The sequence below is a fragment of the Anolis carolinensis genome, chromosome 1, assembly GCF_035594765.1.
Source record: "Anolis carolinensis isolate JA03-04 chromosome 1, rAnoCar3.1.pri, whole genome shotgun sequence".
NCBI lineage: Eukaryota > Metazoa > Chordata > Lepidosauria > Squamata > Dactyloidae > Anolis > Anolis carolinensis.
The window spans coordinates 26201205-26223990 of record NC_085841.1 but is presented as its reverse complement, the minus strand read 5'-3'; the positions used below and the strand labels follow the sequence as shown (position 1 = coordinate 26223990).

The 22786-nt window shown below is 42.3% G+C and overlaps 2 protein-coding genes across 4 annotated transcripts in view; both read right to left on the bottom strand.

Annotated features, from left to right (window-relative positions):
- Positions 1–2903: 2903 nt before the first annotated feature.
- zfp36l2 (ZFP36 ring finger protein like 2) lies at positions 2904–9317 on the bottom strand. Its single transcript, XM_008115708.3, has 2 exons — positions 8978–9317; positions 2904–7117 (listed from the first exon to the last, which is right to left on the bottom strand). The coding sequence occupies exons 1-2, from the start codon at positions 9026–9028 to the stop codon at positions 5555–5557; spliced, it is 1614 nt and encodes a 537-aa protein (XP_008113915.2). The 5' UTR covers positions 9029–9317; the 3' UTR covers positions 2904–5554.
- Positions 9318–14838: 5521 nt separating this feature from the next.
- The window catches only part of thada (THADA armadillo repeat containing), a 181835-nt gene continuing 173887 nt past the window's right edge, over positions 14839–22786 (bottom strand). For all 3 annotated transcript variants that reach the window (XM_062971393.1, XM_062971397.1, XM_062971395.1), the window contains 2 exons: positions 20358–20521; positions 14839–17161 (listed from right to left, as the gene is read on the bottom strand). In XM_062971393.1, coding sequence (XP_062827463.1) covers positions 16781–17161; positions 20358–20521 — 545 coding nt within the window. In that variant the 3' untranslated portion in view covers positions 14839–16780. The remainder of the gene's footprint in view (positions 17162–20357; positions 20522–22786) is intronic.

Sequence of the window (22786 nt, the reverse complement as noted above, 5' to 3'; positions counted from 1 at the left end):
TAATTCTCATAACGGCAGTTATATTGGAAGATTGGGTGCACCTCCACTTTAGAATAAATGCAGTCTGACACTATTTTGACCACCATAGTTCAATGGTATAAAAAAGCCTAGGAGTTGCAGTTTGGCGAGGTACCCGCTTTCTTTCGCAGAAAGGGTTGGAAACCTTGCAAAACTACAACTCCCACGATTTCAATGCCTTAAGCCATGTTAGTTAAAATGGTGACAAACTGCATTAACTCTACAAGCACCAATTTTAGAGACACATCACAGATTGCAATGTTACTGAAACCTCATGACTCATAATAGGAATGTCTTTTAGTAGACAAATGCAGAATTCTCACCCTTGTGCTAAAGAGAATGCAGTTGCTGCCCTTAAAGCAACAGTAAAGAAGATTTGGCCTGTTTTGCCCATCGCATTCAATTGAGGTTATATATACATCTACATTTTTTAAAAGAACAAAATGTTTTTGCTAATATATAGAAATTCTTACATAGTTCCTAAGATTTTAAAAAGTTTCTTTATTGGTTCCAATATTTTAGCAACATACATTGCAGTTTGATTCTGGATTACTCATCTTTTTAGCATTTGCCACAAAAATAGCAGAACACTGGACCAAATGGCCTGTAATGTGAAACTGCCACTTTTCAGACTTCGTATCCCAATCAGGAAATGCCAGACTGCTGTGACTCACCCCCAAAGCCTCTTAATGAATAAAAAGCTAGAAGGCAGAATACAGGATGTGAATCTGAATATAGGGGTCACATTTAGAGAACAATTCCACCCTTTGATATTTTTAGGACCCCAGAAAAGTCTTTTAGCAAGTGCAGCTTGGTGTCTAAGAGGCCCGGCTATAAATATGTTTGTCCCATTTCAATCTCACCTTTTCCATGTGCTCACTAGGCCAGAAGGTTGCCAGTGCCACAATGACCCATCCCTATAGTGTATGTTCTAAGGCTGATGCACAGAAATGTGTACATTGCACTTTACTTGTTTCTTGCTTCCTATGTAGCAAAGGCTGTTATCTGCACTGTAGAATTACTGCAGTTTGACACACTTTTAACTGCCATGGCTCAATGCTATGGAATCCTGGGATCTGTAGATTAGTGAGACATTGGCATTCATTGGAAGATTATAAGACCTTACAAAGCTACAACTCCCAGGATTCCATAGCATTAAGCCATGGCAGTTAAAGGGGTGCCAAACTGATTGTTTCTTAAATAAATCCCTATTCTGTTTATAGTCAAAAAACCAGATCTACAAAACCCACAAACCATTGAGATCTAAATAGGAACTGTAGCCAACCCATGATCACGGCTAACAATAATTTCCTTACTAAAACTTAGAACCGGGTTGGTTGAACTACAGAGCTGAGGGGAAGCGGTGCACTCCAGCTAGTATTTTTAGAAATCATCATGACAGCAGGAAGGAACCATGTTAATGAACCTTAGGTGTTAAAGAGTATAATAACAAAACGAAATGTGGAGAAATAAAAACTACTATTTTAAAGAGCTGGCATATTGTAACTGTTTAATGTTGTGAATGCAATGGTTTGATAAAACCATTGATAGGTTTGCTTAGGGTTTACCTTAAACCAGATCAACATGGAAATGGAACATGTTTATGAACAGAAATGTCCATATTACAAGGATCATGCCTAGAACTGTACACAAAAGGCGTCAGGTATGAAGTGTCATTTTGGGACAAGTTCTTCTAACACAGCAGACATATTGCTTATTCCCGGATTTTGAGTTACAGAGCATCTGCATGTAGAAAACTAGTTGTTTCTCGGGCAGGAACTATCAGTCTTTAATGTGGTCAAATTTATCTTCCATGAATGCAAAGTAGGATGAGCAGTATGGTCCTCTCAGCTGTTAGATCCATCTGCACCAGGCCTGCACAACCTGCGATCCTCCATAATTTTGAACTTCAACCCCCAGAATTCCTGACCATTGGACAAGCTGACTAAGGCTTCTGGGAGTTAGAGTCCCAAACACCTAAAGGGTGTACAGGGCTGATCTACACTGTAGAATTAATGCAGTTTTGATACTAACTGCCATGGCTCAATGTTATGGAATCCCAGAATTGTAGTTTTATATGGTCTTTCGCCTGTCAGTGTTGGTTCCTTGCCAAACTACAATTCCCATGACTCCACAGCACTGAAACATAGCTGTTAATAGTGCCAAACTGCATTAATTCTGGTGTAGATGCACCCATTAGACTGCAGCTACCAGTGTGTAATGGTCAATGCCAAGTAAACATGGAAGAATAAGTTCACCATCTATATATAGATGGTGATACTTTCGCCCATTCCTGACACCGAGGCCAAAACTCCAGTCCATGTGTGCACTGGGTTCTTCCTGATGTAAAAATGAGAAAGAATGTATTTTTGTGTTTGTTTTTGCAGTGGCAGAGAAATGGGTTGCTGTTTCCTCTGGCAATAGGCTTCAGAAGGGAATCTCTAAACGAAGCAAGAAAGTCAACATTTAATACAACAGATTTTGTACTGCAAATGGAAATAATCTAAACTGTCAGAATGACAATTTGTACCCATATAGTCTTCTCCTCTGCATTCTGGGTTCTTCAGAAAAGTGGGTATACTAATGTAATTAAATAAGCCCATGCTAGCTTTCTTTGTATTGCTATGCTTGCCACAATGTATTTGTTTAATCAGCAAAGATGAGGAAGAAAATCAGACCACTCCCCTTCATTAATGTATACAAGACTGTAGTTTTTGCAATCTACTTTGGAACCTTCTGGAAGGCAAGTTTATTGGTTTTGGCAGCCTCCCAGCTGTTTCTGTAGGAATGGGGCAATTCTGCAGTTCAAAACCAGGTTAATCTCTAGCTAGACAACATACTGATAGGGGGAAACTAATAAAGAAGCAGCACCTCGCAGACATGGCTTTAATAGCTTGGGATTTTTTCCTCAAAAGTTTTATTGGGAGAACTACAAAACATTTACAGTACAAAGTTTACAGTCTCACACTCCAAATATGTAGTGAACTGACTCTCCAAAATATATTACAACTCAAGTTGACTTATCTTCTAGATACATTCAAAACATACTTCTGTTAAAGTAGTCCAAAGAGTACATAGTGCTGAACGTGTATCTATGTACATTTTTTTTAAAAGTACTGCTCATTCATCCACCTTTCAAGGAATTTTGGGTAACTTGACTTTCTAAACAAGGAAAGTTTCATGTTTTGGAACTCTTCGTAAAGAAATGATCATGTATGCAAAAAAAAAAGGATCAAATCTAAAAGGTGGCCTCCTTTTATAAAAAGATGAGTGGTACAATTTCTTGTAGCTAAAAACCCAGCCCTACATTCAAATTCTCAAGCATTAAGAAAAATACTTATTTGGTTGAGGAAGTTTTAAGGCAAGCATGGACCCTTATGAAGGCACTATGAGATATAATACTGGGACCCCACCCCTTTTTATTGCTACATACTTTTGAGACTATCACAGTGTGATTGGTGAAAGTTAGGCAACACGAATACTTTTTTGGTTATTTTTTTAAAAGTCTGAATTAGGTCTGCCACTTTAAATTCTGATTGCAAAGTAGGTTTCAGCTTGGACGGGTTACAACCATTGTACATTCTAAAAAAACCCATTGAAATTTCTCAAACTACTTCCACAGCATTGAGTCAGATTTCTATAAAAAAGCAAATGCAATCTTTCAATTTACGTAAACAAGGAAAGAAATCCATGAAATAAATATTACATACAATCTCTTAAATTAAGAATTTTACTCATTTACAATAAAATAACCAAGTGAAGTTACAAAAAGGCATATATTACTGTGAAAAGAACACACTCCACATTTTGCCGATTAATAATGGCAATCATAATTTAAACATAATAAAAGAATATATATCTATTGCTTTTCATCATACCCGATAAATACAGTATGAACAAATTACCAATGTATACTTTTCACAAGATAATAAATAAGTTAAATAGTTTCATATTGAGTTGTGCAGTGACTTGCGCAATCAACTCAGCTAAAAAAAATTAAAAAATCAGCAGTTATTCGCCAACAATTACAAACTAAATTCAGTTGAATGCTTCCAAATAAAGCAACAAAAATTGTTCTAAGCCAAACATCCACTAAGTGGTGGCAATGGAACCAATATTAAACTTTGGAATGGAAGTTTTAGCATGTTATAATATATATATATATAGATATATATAAAAAAACTAGAGTGTTATCAAGGCATATTCTTGGCAGGATGTTGGATTTTTCTTTTAAAAGCTTATACATTTAAGTACATTTACTTTAAATTTGATTGAAAGGCAAAAAAAATACCCCCACACTCCTGACTCATTCTGGTTTTGTTTTCTATAGACCTGGAGGGGCCTGGAATGCAGAGTTCATGGGCCTCCAGATTGATTGTTGATTCCTGGGGGGAGTAGGATTGGGTAGATTTGTTTGCTGATGCTCATTTTACCCTTCGTCTCCTCCCCTCCCCACATAAACACACACATTTGAAAGATGGAATGGCTGCTGGTGATGGTGCACAGTTAAACTAGTCTAAAAAAAAAGGAACGGGGAGAAAAAAAAGAAAGGAAATCCTCCTTTCCCAATAGTCTTTGTAGTTTGAAAAACAAAAGAGATTGTTCTCTTGATGACCATATTTTCTTGCCTTTATGAAATTTTGTTCATCTTAGAAAAAAAACCATTTTTCGCTTTCTCTCTGAATTTGCTCAGCAATCAAAGGATTTTCAAAGGCATACATTGGGAAAAATAAAAGTATTAAAAAGAAATTGTTCTCTTGATGACTATATTCTCTTGCCTTTATGAAATTTTGTTCATTTCTTAAGGGGAAAAAACGTATTTCTTTTGCTTTCTTCTCTCTGAATTTCCTCAGCAATCAAAGGAATACATTGGGGGAAAATAAGGTATTAAAAACCAAGAAGAAAAATCAAAAGGGGTCTGTGCGAGTTTGGCTAGTTGAGTTTTCTGGAGGTGGTAGCACTCTCTGCTTTGGGGGAGGAGGAGGAGAAATGGAGGTGGTGGGGAGGGAGGAGAGCCTCGTTGTCGCCCCAAAGAAAGATGAAGGGGAGAAGAATGGAGGATGCTTCCAATGAAGAATCATCCCAAGGAAAGGGGAGGGAGGGAGGGAGAGGGGGGGAGGCTATCCCCCAACTGAGGAAAATTTTCACCCAAAAGGAAGAGAATGGGAGAGAGAGGCTGACTCCCCCAACTACAGGGCCAGGCCAAGAAAAGAGGACAAAGAATGGTCAAGATGGCCCCTCAACTGAGGAGTCTGTCAAGGAAAGAAAAAGGGGAGAGATGGGAAGCCTGCCCCCCAACTGAGGAAAAAAAGGGAGAAAAGGAGTCACTCTAAGGCAGGTCTGGACCAATTTGGGCCCTCCAGATGTTTTGGACTTCAACTCCCAGCATTCCTAACTGCCTCGGGCCCTTTCCTTTCCCCCCTCAGCCGCTTAAGTGTCCAAAACATCCGGAGGGCCCAAGCCTGCCTTAAAAGTTGAAGTCCAAAACACCTGGACGGCCCAAGTTATTCTAGGCCTGCTCTGAGGGGAAATGAGCTCAGTCGTCAGAGACAGAGAGGCGGCTGAAGATGGGGAGTCGCCTCCCGGAGTCGGGGCCTGGCGACTCGGAGCCACTCAGGGAGCCAGAGCTGAGTGAGCCGCTCAGGTAGCTCTCGCGGTCGGAGAGGGAGTCCTCAGGCGGGCTGGGCGGTGGCGGCGGGGCGGTATCGAAGACGGGCGACTCAGAGAGGCGGCGCAGGGGCTGGAAGCTGAAGGGCGGCGAGGCAGGTGGAGCAGGAGGGGGTGGGGGGGGAGCAGGACAACAGGTACCCGCTCCTCCTCCTCCTCCTCCTTGTTGTTGGTGGCAGCGATAGAAAGCGGCGAAGCAGCCCTGTTGAGGAGGAGGCAAGGCCAGAGGCGCGATGAGGCTGCCCAGCTCTTGCCCCGCGGAGAAGGCAAAGGCGTTGTTGGCACACGACGGTGGGGAATCGCATTGGTAGGAGGAGGGTGGCGGTGGCGGCGTGCGCGACCCTCCTCCTGGGCCTCCCTCCAAAAGCAAGGCCGCGGCGGCTGCAGCAGCAGCCACTTCTAGGCCTCCCGCTGTGATGACGTGGTTGCCATGGTGATGAGCAGAGAAGCCGGAGAAGCTGAGGCTGTGGTGCAGTTTGGGCCTCTCCCGGGAGTGCAGCACCCCGAACCCTGAGAGAGGAAGGTCCCGGATGGAGGAGGATGTGGATGGCGGGCCGAATGCGCGGAGGTCGCCTGTGCTGCCGGCGTGGTGGCGATGAGGAAGAGGCGGCGGCGGTTGGGCCTGCGGGAGGCCATTACTGTGAAGAGGCGGCGGCTGGGCCTGTTGTTGCTGCTGAGGAGGCGCGCTCCCGCTAGGCGGCGCGGGGCGGCGCTCGTCTGCGTTGTGGATGAAGTGGCAGCGCGGGCCGTAAGGGCAGAAGCCGATGGTGTGGAAAGTGCGGCAGAGCTCCGTCTTGTACTTGGGGTGCCGCGTGAGGCTGCGCAGCTCGTGGAAGCCGTGGGCGAACTGGCACTTCTCGCCGTACTTGCAGGCCCCGCTCTCCTCGAAGGGGCGGCACAGCTCCGTCTTGTAGCGCGTCGAGTTGATGGGCGCGCCTCCGCCGCCTCCTCCTCCCCCTCCGACGCCGCCGCCATTACTCCCATTATTGTTGTTATTCCCGTTGCCTCCCTTGGTGGAGGCCGCTTGTTGCAGCTGCTGCATGAGGTGTTGGCTCCGCTCGCCATTCTCGCTGAAGGACCGGTCTCGGAACTTGTTCTCCTTGTTGAGCAAGGCGGTGGTGGCGGCGGCGGCAGAAGCAGCAGCAGAAGCAGGCTGGTGGTGGTGATGAGTGGGGCTGATATTCCCTCCTCCTCCGCCGCCGCCAGTCTCCTTGAGGCTCCCGAAGGAAGACGGCGAGGAGGAGGAAGAGGACGACGACGACGAGGAGGACCCGCTGGGGGGGAACTTGGGGCCTCCTCCGTTGGCCAAGGCCTGGAGGTTGCTCGCCGAGTGCCGCCTCAGGAAGCTCGGCGCGAAGCCGGAGCCGGGCGAGTTCCCCACGGGGCTGCCCACCGCCTTCTTGTCCAGCATGGTGCTCAGGGACTTCTCGGTCTGGGAGCCGGAAAGGGGGAGGAATTGGGGTTGGGAAAGAACGGCGTCGGGTTAGGAATCGGGCTTGGAAATGGGGATTGGCAAGCTAAACATTGGGGCCCCTCCAAACAGCCATATAACCCAGATATCAAGGCAGAAAATCTCACAATGCCTGCTTTGAACTGGGGTATCGGAGGGCCCTTTCACACAGCCCTACATCCCAGAATATCAAGGCAGAAAAGCCCACAATATATGCTTTCAACTGGGTTATTCGAGTCCACACTACCGTATATTCCAGTTCAAAGCAGATAATGTGGGATTTTATTCTGTGTGGAAGAGGCCTGAAGAAGAGCGTTGCCCCCCACCCTAACCCTAACCCTTTCCCTCTTTTGCATGGGCTGGCAACTCAACCGCCCTCCCGCCGCTGATCTGAGATTTAAAACTTGGGGTGGTTTTTTTTGTCTCAAAACCCCTCCCACTTGAGGTTAAACCCACAAACTTACACTTCCCCGATTCAATCGTTATGACTTGTTGCAGCAAAACTTTATTTAAGCCGCCAAAAAACAGTTTTAATTTTAATTGCACATGCATTTTGCAAAAGACATAAAAGTACAAAACCAAACCAGTTCCACTAAGATTAAGCACTCACCCTTCCCTTCGTTACAAATCTGCAAATTGTCTGTGCGGGACACACCCTTCTTCGTTGTTATTCTGCTACTCGTTACAAGTTCCAATGGTATCCACTAATGCACCCTCTCTTTTCTTGTGCAAGGTGACACGTCCCTCAAAAGCCCCGTTTACACCGACATTTAATGCATTATCTGGTCAATATAATCGTTCAATTGCATTATAGGAGTCTACACTGACCATATCATGGGTGTTTCTGCATTATATGGCAATGTAGATGGGGCCAGATACTAATCCCTGCTCTTCTCCAAAGAAGCAAGGAGCCCAGCCCTTCCCACAGCCATATATTCCAGAATATCAAGGCAGAAAATCCTACAATATCTGCTTTGAACTGGGTTATGAGTCCACACTGACATATATTCCAGTTCAAAACAGATAATGTGGGATTTTATTCAGCTGTGTGGAAAGGAACGAAGAGAAACGAGTTCATGGCATACCCTCCCTTCCTCGTTACTATTCTGCCTCTTATTACAAAGCAAACTATATATATGTTAAAGGGACTATTCTCCAAACAGCAAAAAGAATTGAATATATAATAGCAAATGACTGAGAACAGATTTAAGTTTCCTCCCTCTTCGCAACTATTTTGCCAAACAATATGCAAGGGCACACTTCTCGCAAAAGACTAGCCCCATCTGTTCTCCAAAAAGCAAAAAGAAATCAATTTATAATAGCAAGTTACTGAGAACAGGACGAAAGTTCTCAGTAACATTCTGCTTCTACCACAAAGCGATTTCTCCCTGCAAAAGTGACACGTCCTGCAAGCTAATCCCAGCTCTTCTCCAAACAGTTCAAGACGATTAAAAAGTTACTCAAAAGGGAGAAGTTTTAAGTCCACTCCCACTTTCACTTGTTGCAGAACAGAATAGGTCGTTCTGACTCCTTTTGCAAGTTTATTAGGAAATGTCCTATTCAACTCAAATAGGGCTGACTCCCAAAGTAAAGCACAGTTCTAAAACACAGGAGCGCTATCAAAGTCCACTCCCATTTTCACTTGTTGCAGGACAGTAACAAAAAAGGTCGTTCTGGTTTCTTTTGCAAGCTTACTAGGCAATAGAGACACAGTAGGCTAATGAAAAAGCTTGCATGAACTTCCCACAACTTATTCCCGGTCTCTGCAACAACTGCGGGCTTCCCAGGCAACTTTGCAAAAACTCCTGTTTCAGCTTAACCCCTCCTTCCTCCTCCTCTTACCTTGCAAAACAAGTCGATGTCGTAGAAGGCAGATAACAGCGTCGCAGACATGTCTAGATCCTGTAATGGTCGGAAATGCAGCAAGGACCGAAAGATCCCACTCTCCTCGGCAGCTTTGGACGAGCCACGACTGGATAAGGTAAGGGGGCTGGTGGCTGGAGGTGGGAAATCAAGTCTTTTATTTTTTTAATTTCAAAAGGGGTTTTTTCCTTTCTTTTTTTTTCCGCAGCAAGAGATGGGGAAGCACAAACCCCACCACCCTATGCTCGCTTGCTTTCTCTCTCCCTGCTGCGGGAACTTGGCGGCTGGGGAACACGCCCCATATATAAACGCCGGGGCTGCGGCGGGAGGGGGCCCAGCCCTGGCCCAGCCGGGTGTCCCAGCAACAGCGCCCCGCCCACCTTCCCCCGGCCGTGCCCCCTTGCCGTTCCCATTGGCCGCCGCCAATTTTCCTCTCCGTGACCCAGAGGGCGGGAAGGCGGAGCGAATGGAAGAGCCGATCCAGAAGGGGAGAAGGCAGGCTGGGTGGAAAAAGCGTGCTTGCTTGCAAGAAAAAGGAGTGGGAGCCGTTTCCCAAGCCTTTTGAAACTTGGAGAGTTGTTAGACTTACATCTCTACAACTCCCAAGTTTTGCAGTCCCATTTTATTTTTTTGCATTTATCATCTCCATTATTATTATTTTTTTGCAACGCAAGCAACAGGGACCCCGGCCGTGCTAGGCACGCGCTCACAGAGCAAGCAGTGTTTCCTTTGTGCCCCAGACCTCAATGGAAGATCCAAAGTTTGACACAGCCGGGATTCCTGAATCTTGGGACTTTGAGAGAGGGTGCTTCTACACCAGACCAGGGCAAACTTGGGCTTTTTCTCCAGGTGTTTTGGGACCTCAACTCCATGCCTAACAGCTTCAGGGCCTTTCCTTTTCCCCCTCAGCCGCTTAAGCGGCTGAGGGGGAAAAGGAAGGGGCCTGAGGCTGTTAGGCATGGTGGGAGTTGAGATCCCAAAACACCTGGAGATAAAGCCCAACTTTGCCCATGCCTGTTCTACACTGTAGAATTAACTTTTGACTCTGTTCCTCCTGGTCCTTAGTGGGGATTTTTTGTTATTGTTTTGTTTTCAATTTTATTTTGTGGATACTTCTCTTAATTTTCTAGCTGGCTCATGTTTATCACTGATGTCTAAGCTCACACTATATTATTTAATTAATTAATCTCCACTACAGTTGTAATTGGTTTTAAATGTTTGTAACACTTAATATTTGGGTTTTTTGTATCCATATTTCTGTGAGATTTTTGTCTTGTATTTTATGTTACATGTGCTTCGATTTATACACACTGCACTGTATTGTATTAATTTTATACACACTGCAATCTGAGGCCTGTTTGGGGTGAGAAGAGTGGGGTAGAAATATAGTTAAACACAGTTTGGATCCAGGGATTTGTATGGTGGGCCTCCCTTGAGATCTTTGGCAGGTGAAGGCGAAAGGCCTTGAAAAACCACAGCTCTCCTGACCCCATAAGCATTGAGCCATGGCAGTTGAAAGTGGTGCCAAACTCTGCAGTGTAGATATTTTCAGACTTCAGCCTCCTGAAGCTTGAGGCGGGTAGGAGTTTGAAATGTAATAAAACCTGGAGTACCTAAGTTCAGGAACTGCTGGTTTGAAAACAGATGTTGATAAGAAACATGATATCTGGGTTGCTGTGAGTTTTCTGGGCTGTATGGCCATATTCCAGAAGCATTATCTCCTGACATTTTGCCCACATCTATGGCAGGCACCCTCAGAGGTGAGGTGTGTTGGAAAATAGGCAAGTGGGGTTTATATATCTGGAATAATGTCCTGGGTGGGTGAAAGAACTCTTGTCTGTTGTAGACAAGTTTGTGTGTTGCGATTAATCACTTGGGTTGTTGTATGCTTTCCGGGCTGTATGGCCATGTTCCAGAAGTATTCTCTCCTGACGTTTCGCCCACATCTATGGCAGGCATCCTCAGAGGTTGTGAGGATGCCTTCCATAGATATGGGCAAAATGTCAGGAGAGAATACTTCTGAAACATGGCCATACAGCCCGGAAAACACAGCAACCCTGTGATCCCAGCCATGAAAGCCTTCAACAACACATTAATCACCTTGGATTAGCACTGAAAAGCCTTGCAGCTTCAAGGCCTGGCTGTTTCCTGCCTGGGGGAAATCCTTTGTTAGGAGGTGTTAGCTGGCCCTGCTTGTTTCATGTCTGGAATTTTCCTGTTTTCTGAGTGTTTTCATTATTTACAGTCCTGATTTTAGTCTTTTTAATACTGGTAGCCAGTTTTTGTTCATTTTCATGGTTTCCTCCTTTCTGTCCCAATTGTCCACATGCTTGTGGATTTCAGTGGCTTCTCTGTATAGTCTGACAACATTCACACTTGCCTCCAACAGACAGGAGTTATTTCTCCCACCCTGGGCCTTCCACAGATATATAAACCTCCCATGCCTAGTTTCCAACACACCTCACAAACCCCTGAGGATGCCTGCCATAGATGTTGGAGAAAGGTCAGGGGAGAATGCTTCTGGAACATGGCCATACAGCCCGGAAAACCCACAGCAACCAGTGAGTTCCAGCCACGAAAGCCATCACAGGACAAGATAAGCTTTATAAAGGATCCTTAGATCAGGGTTGTTAGATCCCTAGATGTGGGCGAAACGTCAGAAGAGAATGCTTCTGGCCCGGAAAATACACAAGAGCGCAGCGATCCTTAGCATGTTGCGCGCCCCGGGCGTGTCTAGACACCCAAACACCTTTATTAAAGCTGCATCTACGTATGAAGAAATACACCTTGGCTCTGCTACGGAATCTTGGGAGTTGTAGTTTGGGCGAGGCACCCGCACTCTGGCAGGGACGGCGGGAGACCTTGTTAAAATTTTACCAGTATGATGTACTGGTAGTGATCCTACCAGTTGTGTAAGCCGCCCTGAGTCCCCTCGGGGAGAAGGGCGGGGTAGAAATATTGGAAATAAATAAAACTCCCAGGAGTCCATAGCATTGAGACTTAGCAGTTGAAAGAGTGTCAAAACTGCATTAGTTCAACAGTGCAGATCCCCCCCCCCCCCCCCCCAGATTCAATCCCTGGGGTCTCTCTCAACTCTAGGATCCTGTATGAAACGTTCAAACCGGACTCAGGGCGGGAAACCAGAGCGAAAGGGGACTTTGCCTTTGCTCCTCCTCCTCCTCTCCCACCCAGGATGCCTTGTGTGCCACGCAACAGGCCTTTTCTTTTTCCTTTTTGGCAAACAAAAGGCTGGGGATGGGGCTTGAGAGTTCGGGGAAGGGAGGAAGCAGGGCTTTCCTTCTTCGCCGGGAGCCCGCGGGCTGCTGCTGACTCCTCTCTCGCCCTTCCCAGACTTGGCCGGCGCTCAAGGTCTTGTGATCGGACTGGCCGAGCCAGCTCCGCACCTCCTTTGACACACAGCCCCGAGAAGGCTTCCTGGCGGGGAGGGAGGAGAGACGTCGGGGACGCGCCCAGGAGCGCGCTCGCCTCCCTTCGACTCCGCCTTGCCGACTTGCGCCTCTTCTTCTTCCTCCTTGCCTTCTTTTTCTCCTTTTACATTTCTGTCCTCTTCCCCGTCTCTTTTTCTTCCTCCTCTGTACAGCCATGGCTCGAAGCTGTTAGGAATGGTGGGCGTTGAAGTTCAAAACACTGGAAAGACCCAAGCTTGCCCATGCATGGGAAGTTTGAAAACACTTCCCACCAAGCTCTCAATCCCAGGATACCATAGCATGGAGTCATGGTGGCTCAAGTGGTGTCAAGACTATAATATGTAGTTAAATGGGTTGCTATGAGTTTTCCAGGCTGTATGGCCGTGTGTTGTCGAAGGCTTTTGTGGCTGGAATCACAAGGTTGTTGTGTTTTCCGGGCTGTATGGCCATGTTCCAGAAGCATTCTCTCCTGACGTTTTGCCAACATCTATGGCAGGCATCCTCAGAGGTTGTGAAGTGCGTTGGAAACTATGCAAGTGGGGTTTATGTATCTAACTACCATGTCAGGCTACAAAGAGAAGCCGCTGAAATCCACACGCATGTGGACAATTTCAACTGAAAGGAGGAAACCGTGAAAATGAACAAAATCTGGCTACCAGTATTAAAACCTATAAAATCAGGACAGTAAATACATAACAACACACTGAAAATGGGAATTCCAGACATGATATAATCAAGGTCAGCTAACACCTCTAAAAAAAAAAGGATTCCTACAGGAATCAGCCAGGCCTTGAAGCTGCAAGGCTTTTCAATGCTAATCAAGGTGATTACTTGCAACATTCACACACTTGCCTCAAGCAGACAAGAGTTCTTTCTCCCACCCTGGACCGCCAGCAGATATATAAACCTCACTTGCCTAGTTTACAACACAACTCACAACCTTTAAGGATGCCTGCCATAGATCTGGCCTTTTTTTTCTTTGTGTAGGAGTGACTTGAGAAACTGCAATTCACTTCTGGTGTGAGAGAATTGACCGTCTGCAAGGACGTTGCCCAGGGGATGCCCGGATGTTTTGATGTCTTTACTATCCTTGTAGGAGGCATCTCTCATGTCCCCACATTGAGCTGGAGCTGATAGTGGGAGCTCACCCCCGTTCTCCCCAGGTTGGATTCAAACCGGCAACCTTCAGGTCAGCAACCCAACCTTCCAAGTCATCAGTCCTGCTAGCACAAGGATTTAACCCACTGCACCAGTGGGGCTAAACATCAGGAAAGAATGCTTCTGGAACATGGCCATACAGGCCGGAAAACTCATAGCAACCCATCCCATCTCTATTCTCAGACAAAGGCCTGCAGGATTAATAGCTCCCCTTGGCAAAAAATTGTATTTTCCTACTGTTCAAACTGGCCAAGAAGTTGGAAGGAAAGTTTCTCCACTCCACATCTATACTGTAGAATTAATGTGGTTTGACCCCCCACTTTAACTGGCTCAGTGGTTTGTAATCCTAGGCCACTGGTAACGCTTCCCATGATCCCATAGCATTGAGCCATGGCCATTAACAGTGGTATCAATTTACACTCATTCTGCTGTGTCACCCAAACAAAGCAAGAGGTGAATGGCCCTTTTTTCTTTCTTTCTTTCTGGATACAAATGCATTGTTAGATAACAAATACTGGTTTTCACAACTTCTGCTTGTTGGGTATGAACAAATCACCTGAAACGGGATATTTGAACATTCACATATGCTGCCTGGGAGCCTTCTGCAGTGGAATATGCTGCCTGGGAGACTCCTTCTCTGGAGAATTTTAAATAGACGCAGACTGGCCATCTATTGGGGGTGTTTTGATTGCATTTTCCTGCATGGCAGAATGGGGTTGGACTGGATGGTCCTTGGGATCCCTTCCAACTCTAGGATTCTTTGAAATGGGGTGCAGGCCACCAACGTTTCTAATGGAGACAACACCCCTTGAGTGTTTGCATCCCGTGACAGGCACACAAACTTTCTTCAAACAAATTAGCCTGTATTTGTAAGCTTGCACAGCAAAAAACTCCTCCCACGTCAAAACAGCTGCCCTGTTGTGGAAACCCTGGAAAGCGTCCCTTTGGCTCTATTGCTGTGCTTGTGGGGGGAAGCTACCTTTTCAGCAGTAAAATCATGGTCTGCATTCAGAAAAAAGGAAATCTAATTGGGTTCACTGGGATTTGATGTTCCACCAAGTGTGCACAGGGAGGCAGTTTGAAAGGGGCAACTTTAAACATGCATTTTTATGAAATGCTGTTAATTTATAGTGGAGGGAATAGGAAAAGGCAGAAAACGATTGGGCTTTTAAACAGTGGATTCACACTTGAGAACTTGCATTAGAAAACAAACAAAGCCAGTGCTATAATGCAAAGACCAATCCATAACAACAGTTGGACAAGCAAAATTTAAGATAACGGACTGATTAAACAAGCCACAGGGAGCTACTTAGGAGCAGACATTTGTTCCTTCCCAGCTGCTGTTTAAGGTTTAAAGGTTTCTGATTGAAAAGTTACACAGTAACTCGCGGTGTGATGAAATGCACACAAGATGATGTACAATTATTTGCTGCCCATAAACTCGAGGGATACTACAGCGTTTAAAGCCATACTTTAAACAAAGTGATAAGGATGTTTCTTAAAGTTATTTTGTTTACTAATTAACTATGTTTCTTGAGATACTTAGTTCTCATCAAACTCAAATAAATCCTTTTGCTTTCTCATTCTGGCAACATACACAATATCAAGATTTGCCAAATATATGAAGTTTAAACTGAGAATAATATACAGTTAGCCAAGAGTATTAAATTTAGCTAAATATAACCAAAACGTTAAATGATACGGAAATGTGATGAAATGGCAGCTCACAGCAGTACCTTTTCCCAAAACCAATTACCCATTTATGGTTTTTCAAATAAAACCACTAATTTAATATAATAAAATCAAAGCAGTAAAGTTTTTTTTTAACTTCCAAGTGAAATATTGGGGAGCTTTCTTTCACATTTGATAGGGGTTTAAAAGCAATTGGATAAGCTTTCTCTCAGAACAGGCCCTCTCTTTGTTTACAGTAAATGTGATTAAATTGTACCTTAAGGAGAAAAATATTTAGGATGGATTCACTAAAGTTGCATTACTAATGCAATATTTGTGCAACTCCTCAATGTTGATACATTAGTCAATATGGTGTTTTACTGCAAAAGATGTATTATGGCGCCACCTACCGGAAACATGTAATATATATATTATTTACATTAAAAATGATCTTTCAGGCAGCAACTTCCTTTTTATCTTTCAATATTTGATGTACATGGAATTGATACATAATCTTCTACTTTACAAGTGGTAACTGGAGTTAGTATCTTGATACTCATCACTATAAGAATCACAATTGTTAGCTATGATCAAGGGAAGAAACTGTCTGCAGCATGTTTATCATCAGGCATGAAAAATATTTTCAGTTTGGCAGTATACATCCGTTCAATACATTCAATGTAAAAAAATACCAACACATCACAAAGTCTTTACAATCTGTCTGAGTCCATGTCTAAATGAAGTTTCTAATATGGTCCTATTGAATAGTGCTTAAGGATGGCAGCTTTATTTTTCCTGTCACATTTCTGAAATATATTACTAATGAACCACTTTGTAACTGCAGTAAACAAGCAGCCTTATTTGCTGAGTTCTTCTGGGGGAAGACATGTTTTTAAGTAGGGTGGTTTTCCCTTAAAGAAAAGTATTTGTACTGAAAGAACAACTAACTACATTCTCATACCGAGCTGCTTAAACTAGAAGGACAACCAAGTACTTACAACACAGGAAAAGGCTGATATTTGTGACTACAAAATAAAAGAATGCTTTCCCCCAAATTCAAGTCTTCCATGATTTAAAAGAATTAAAGATTGAACTCTAACTGAAGTTTGGAATTGATAAACACCATCTTAATTTAAGATTATTTTAAAGATGGGCCATAACTATGCTCATTTGTTTGTGTGCAGAACATGGTACGCTACTGAAAAAACAACACAAAGACAAGGATTGCAGCATTAGACAACAGAAAGAAAAAAAACTTGTTGAATAAAACCAGCAAATCAGAGCAACAGGTGACCAGCACCTGGTGCATTGCATCAACATAAAACGTCTTCATTCAGTAGCTGCATCAAAACACACTGGGCCAGATTAAAAACAGGACATTTACAGTACTCTTCCACACCGTATCTAATTATGACATAATGGATTCATATACAAAGAAATGTCTAGCATTTGTTGCTGTTAGTTCCTTGTACATGGAGGATACGCAAAATAAATGTTCCGATCCTTCCGCTCATAATGTTTTTAACTAGCAGGTAGCAGTGAGCATATCTTTAGCTTGTACCTCATTTTCAAATGTTCCTTGTTTTTGATGGGTATGACTTCCAGCTTCCAACAACTCTAATATTTGAAGGCAAAGGGATATTCTTTGATTCTGGATAGACAACTTTGTAAATTCTACAGTCTGGGAAAATTCTGGAGTTGGAGGCAATTCTTTAAGACGGTGTGCCACCAGCTGGGCTTGATCAGAGGCAAATCTTGCCAAGTGATGTAGCTTTAGTTGATCGCAAGGAGTGAGATGTGTCACTGGAATGAGCAGGAGGAGATGCTTATTGAGGAGATACACTTTTGTTAATTTCTCAGCCCAAAAATTCATGTCTCCCTTGTCAAACAGGTTATCATTTCCGACCTTCATGAAAAGAAAAGAAGCAATGAGCTGTGGTGTTGCAATGATATGAGATAAACAATCTGATAAAAAATCCAAACCTGCAATCGGGTCTAAAACAATATCTTGTATATATTTACTTGGGAGTAAACCCCATTGTGATCAAGTTAATGTAAATCTGATTTTGTCAAGGAAAGTAATCTGTTATCTGGAATTCCAAAATCCTCAAAAATTCAAAACTGTCCATCTGGATGGCTGAGATTATAACACATTTGCTTTCTGATAGTTCAGTATACACCCACTTGGTTTCATGCACAGTATTATTTAAAATATTGTTGAAATTTCCTTCCAGCTTTATGTCTATCTGAAACCTAAATTGATTTTGCATTTAGACTTGGGTCCCATCCTCCAAATTTCTCATTATGCACATTTATACAAATGCAGATATTCCAAAATACAATACCCTTCTGGTCCCAAGTATTTCAGATAAGGAATGCTCAACCTGTATACACAGATATACTGAAATTATGCACATGGCTAAATAATAATGGGTATCATTTTATAGCCAGAGGAACTCTTTTACTCTTCAGATGTTATGGCTTACAACTCCATCAGCTCCAGCCAATATGACTAACAGTAAGAGACTATGGAAGCTGTAATCTATAACATCTGATGGAGTAAAATATCTCCTCTGCCTAAGAGGAAGATGTAATTTGACATAAAATACTTTCTCTTTGCACAGTGCTAGGTATTATACATAACTATTAAGCATAAATGCTTCTTGTTTTTAAAGGGGTGTTTTTGTTTTGTAAAGGGAGAAAAATCCAAAAACCCAAAATATCAAGGTAAGATTCTCTTTGAGTCTCTGCAAGGGTTCCGATTCTGAATAAAAACACCACTTAATAGAAGTAAATAGTTGTAGGTATTTGCAGTAATCTTCCCGTTTCAAATAAACAGTTTTACAGATTTGGCCATCTCAAAGAAAGTATGTTATGCATCTGCACGCACAAGCATCCAATTTTACTGAATATTACTTCGTAAGGGCTTAGAACAATATGTCTCATGATGCATTTAGTCTACAACTCATAGCACCCTATATGCAAAGCACCTTATGTACGGACGTATGCAATATTTCTATTCCAGGCATGAAAAATAGTTGCCATTACTTTTGGTGTGCAATATACAGGGAGTGTGGGATAATACAGTTCTCCACCAATTTGGAATTATGGAAGCCTCTACTTCACCTTAAAATGAATCAATCCATGAAAATATTGCATTCCAAGTTAAATCCTTAAAATGATAAAATCAAACATGTTCCTAAGGATTATAATATGTTTGCTTTACTCAAGCAATTGCAGGTTACCGTCTGGGGTCATGTTTGAGTACTTGAAAACTAATAATCATGATAATTCCTTTAAGATGAAGTACTTGGAATTTGGAGCCCCCGGTGGCGCAGCGATTAAACCGCTGAGCTGCTGCACTTGCTGACCGAAAAGTCAGCGATTCAAATCTAGGGAGCAGAGTGAGCTCCCGTTGTTAGCCCTAGCTTCTGCCAACCTAGCCATTCGAAAACATGCAAATGTCAGTAGATCAATAGTACTGCTCCGGCAGGAAGGTAACCGCACTCCATGCAGTCAGACGGGCCACATGACCTTGGAGATGTCTATGGACAACGCTGGCTCTTCAGCTTAGAAATGGAGATGAGCACCCACACACCCCAAAGTCGGACTCAACTAGACTTAATGTCAGGGAAATACCTTTACCTTACTTGGAATTTATTTTACAGCAGTCAGCAAAATAGTAGAAGGTCCACAGAAAAACATGCACCTTGTAGTACATTTCAGTTATAACCAGTGTTCACTCAGAATTGCCAAGCTATATCCAGTTTACTTCCTAATGTTATTGGTATTTGTGGGCCTGTTAAAACCACAGTAACTGAAAATCAAATTAATGTAAACCTCCCAATGTCCAAACCCTGTCGATTTCATATACAGCCCTAGGGAGGTACACGGATTATCCAAGTAATCCAGTGATCATTCACTCAGTAAAATGCCCATGCGGAAAGGACCTGGTGATACTGATGTTACAGCATAATACTATACTAAATATTATGTGCAACCGCACACATTAAAGGCACATTCTATTTGCCAATGATTTTCTTCTCTTGGCACAGGACATCCTGGGTTTGGCATCAGGTAAGAAACCTTTCTGTATAATTTGTTGCAAATGCAATACAGGGTATAGATGGTTATAGAGTGAAAAAAATATTAGAAAAACACTGTATCACTGCTGTGCTACAGCTATTATACATTAGGAAAAGAGTGCAGTTAGCTAGAAGTGAGCTAATTAATAGGTTAATAGGTTTCAGTTGGCCCACACCAATGTTCGTGATCAGGTGCGATTTTACAAATTTACCCTAGAATTAAATTTCATGAAGTTGTATGAGTGTCAACAACATATGTAATGATTTGGTTCAGTGAATCACAATGTGTCCCCTTTCCTTGCATGCCCATGTTTGGTGCTTCCATGTTGGATAACAAAAACAGTTTTTCGTGACATCTGGACAAAGAAACTTTTATTAACTATACAATGACAGAAGTGCCAAAGTTAAGTGTGCAATCAAAAACGGAAATGAAGAAGCATACCACTTGTTCTCAAGCCAACAAAACATGGTTTCTTGGTCCAGGGTTATCGCTTCTAGATGTATATGACTGGGTATCAATTGCACAGATATACTGCTTTAGTGATTAAATTTGTATTTTGGTTGAACATTAATTCATACTGCATCCAAAATATGTTTCTTAATACAGTATTAACATTTTCTTTGAACTGATTCCCCCAAATGGGTCTGTATGATTTGCCACGCTATTTCATTTGTTTAACTGATTTGTTTTAATTCTTGGTTTAATCCTATGTTAATATTTATATCTTGTAGATTTTAAATTGCATTGTTTTTAATGATGTGAGCTATTTTGATTCTCAATTAAGATAGGAAAGTGGGATATTAATAATAATAATTGTTAATACCCCACTTTCCTCTCTTAATTGAGACCTAAAGCTGATCACCAAATTAAAGACAATGTAATTTAAAACCTACAAATGCAGGGGTGGATGAGGAATAAGAAGAGGGGGAGGGGGAGGGGTGAGGAGGAGATATAAACTGTACAGGGAACAGAAAACTGCACTCTAATTTTTAAATCAACATAATCAGGAGAGTTACCAAGGTTGTTGTCTGTAACTCGTTTACATCCTCTTTTTCTAGCAACCACTCTATTAACACTGTAACTCCGGCACCAGTCTGTTCCCACTGCTGTAGCAATTCACACACCATGGAAAATGCTAGATCCAAGGCCATTTCTGCATTAACTACATGGAAATGAAGCTCTGTAAAGACAAAATATAGACAGTTAAATGAGTACAGACTGACATGTATTCTTCAAAGAAGAAGACCACATCTTACAGAGAGTTGGTTACCCATGGAGTTATTTATTTGAAGTTTCTTAAATCTATTTTGCTTCCCCTTTTTTGACATTTTGAACTTTTTTAGACCATACTGGTGAAGAACAGGCAAACAGTTTTGGTCTTTGGAGTGAAGTATAAAGTCATCTGAAGTGTAATCACTTAGTGTGGTTTTCAGAACTAGGACAGAGAGTCCACTCACTTACATGAAATGCTACCTCAGCTATTTGTTTCATTTCTTGTCAATGAGCACAAAAGTTGGCATTGATGGCAGTCTGTTTTGTGCCACCTGAATGCTGCCTACACATGTGTATTTTAGGACAGTCGGGTAAAAAGGACAAAAATCACATGTTTGGTTTTCTTGTTTAAAATTAATAAATCACAAATGGATATATATGCATAAGCAGAACTTGGACTAATATGAGGGCAGCAAAAGAAGAGGGAGACACTGCTGTTTACAAGGAAAATGAAGGGAAAGAGTAGGATAAGGGTGCATCAAGACTGCATTCATACTGTAAAATTAATGCAGTTGGTTACCACTTTAACTGCCATTGGCTCAATGCTATAGAATCCAGGGAATTGTAGTTTGGTGAGGCACCAGAACTCTTTAGCAGAGAAGGTTAATCTATATATATAAAAGGGTAATGAAATTTTGGCCTAGGACAAAACAACAAAACTACACATCCCAGAAACTTGGCAGCACAACCCCTCATCCATGCCTCTATGTTCATACAACAAAAAGAAAAGAAAAATAAAGTCCTAATTAGAGGGAGAGGAATAATTGTTTTTATCCAATTGCTGCCAGTTCAAAGGCTAAGCTCCACCCACTTGGTCTCCTAGCAACCCACTCAGCCCAGGGGACAGGCAGAGTTAGGCCTCACTTAGGCCTCTTCCCCACTGCCTATAAAATACAGATTATCAGATTTGAACTGGATTATATGGCAGTATAGACTCAAGGCTCTTCCACACAGCTATATAACCCATTTATAATCTTATATTATCAGCTTTGAACTGAATTATCTTGACTCCACACTACCATATAATCCACTTCGGTGTGCAGTCAGACACAACTGGACTTAATGTCAGGAGAAAACCCTTTACCCTTTACCTTAACTACCACCAATTCCTCAATACTTTATTTCCCATACCACCATACTTCGCCACAGCAACGCGTGGCTGGGCACAGCTAGTGACATTATAAAACTACAGCTCCCAGCATTCTATAGCCTTGAGCCCAGAAGCTGGTGTCAAACTGCATTAATTCTACAGTGTATATACAACCCAAAATACACCTAGCACTGATCCAGAGTTTTATTTAGACTGCACTTGTGGACACACTAATGCACATATAGCATTCTTCAATTATATTCCTGAGTAGTTTGGAATACAATTTAAAAGGTTCTTTATCTTTCATCCCAAGACATTTGTTTTCTATTGCAGTCTTAACAATTCAGGCCATTAAATGAAAAGAAATATTCAATGGGTCCTAAGAATAATTAGAAAGCAGTAATTAACAACTACTGGCCACATTTGCACATAAAAATAAAACCTGGAGTATTGTATGTAACTGATAAGGGATGTAAATCTTCCCATATTTCATTCCTGTCTATGCGAGTCCCTCCAACCATTCTGGCCAGCCCAATAAGCAAGAGTTAAGGCCATTTTCCGTTTTTGTCATATTTAAAGATTTCTTCTAGAATAGTTACATTACTGAAAGTGTTATTTTGGTTAAAAGCACATTTTGAGCAAAAATACTGCACAAATTCTAATCCTTCTTAATGCAACATACAATTTATTTTTGTGTAAACACAATAAAATTTAAAAATTGACCTTTTTTCTTTAGGCAAGACTAAAGAGGGAATAACCTTACACTGGTTTAGTATTTTGCAATCGTTGAGATGTTACATTAAATAATTGTTTCCTGGTTAATATTATTTGCTTTTGTCTATACACTTGTGTGCACCTGGACATTGAATCCTGTCTTACTTACTGTTTGTTACATGCAAATGCAACCTAAACAGAAAACTTCAAGAGCAAATGAAAATCTAGTGATTTAGGAGAAGGAAATTATATAGGTTATCTAATGCAAATAGCTAAAAATTCGGCTATCAGATTTCAGAGTTATAGGCAATATCCATTCTAACATGTTGAAAATAAAAGACAAAATGTTAAGGAAGTCTGTTTGATTTT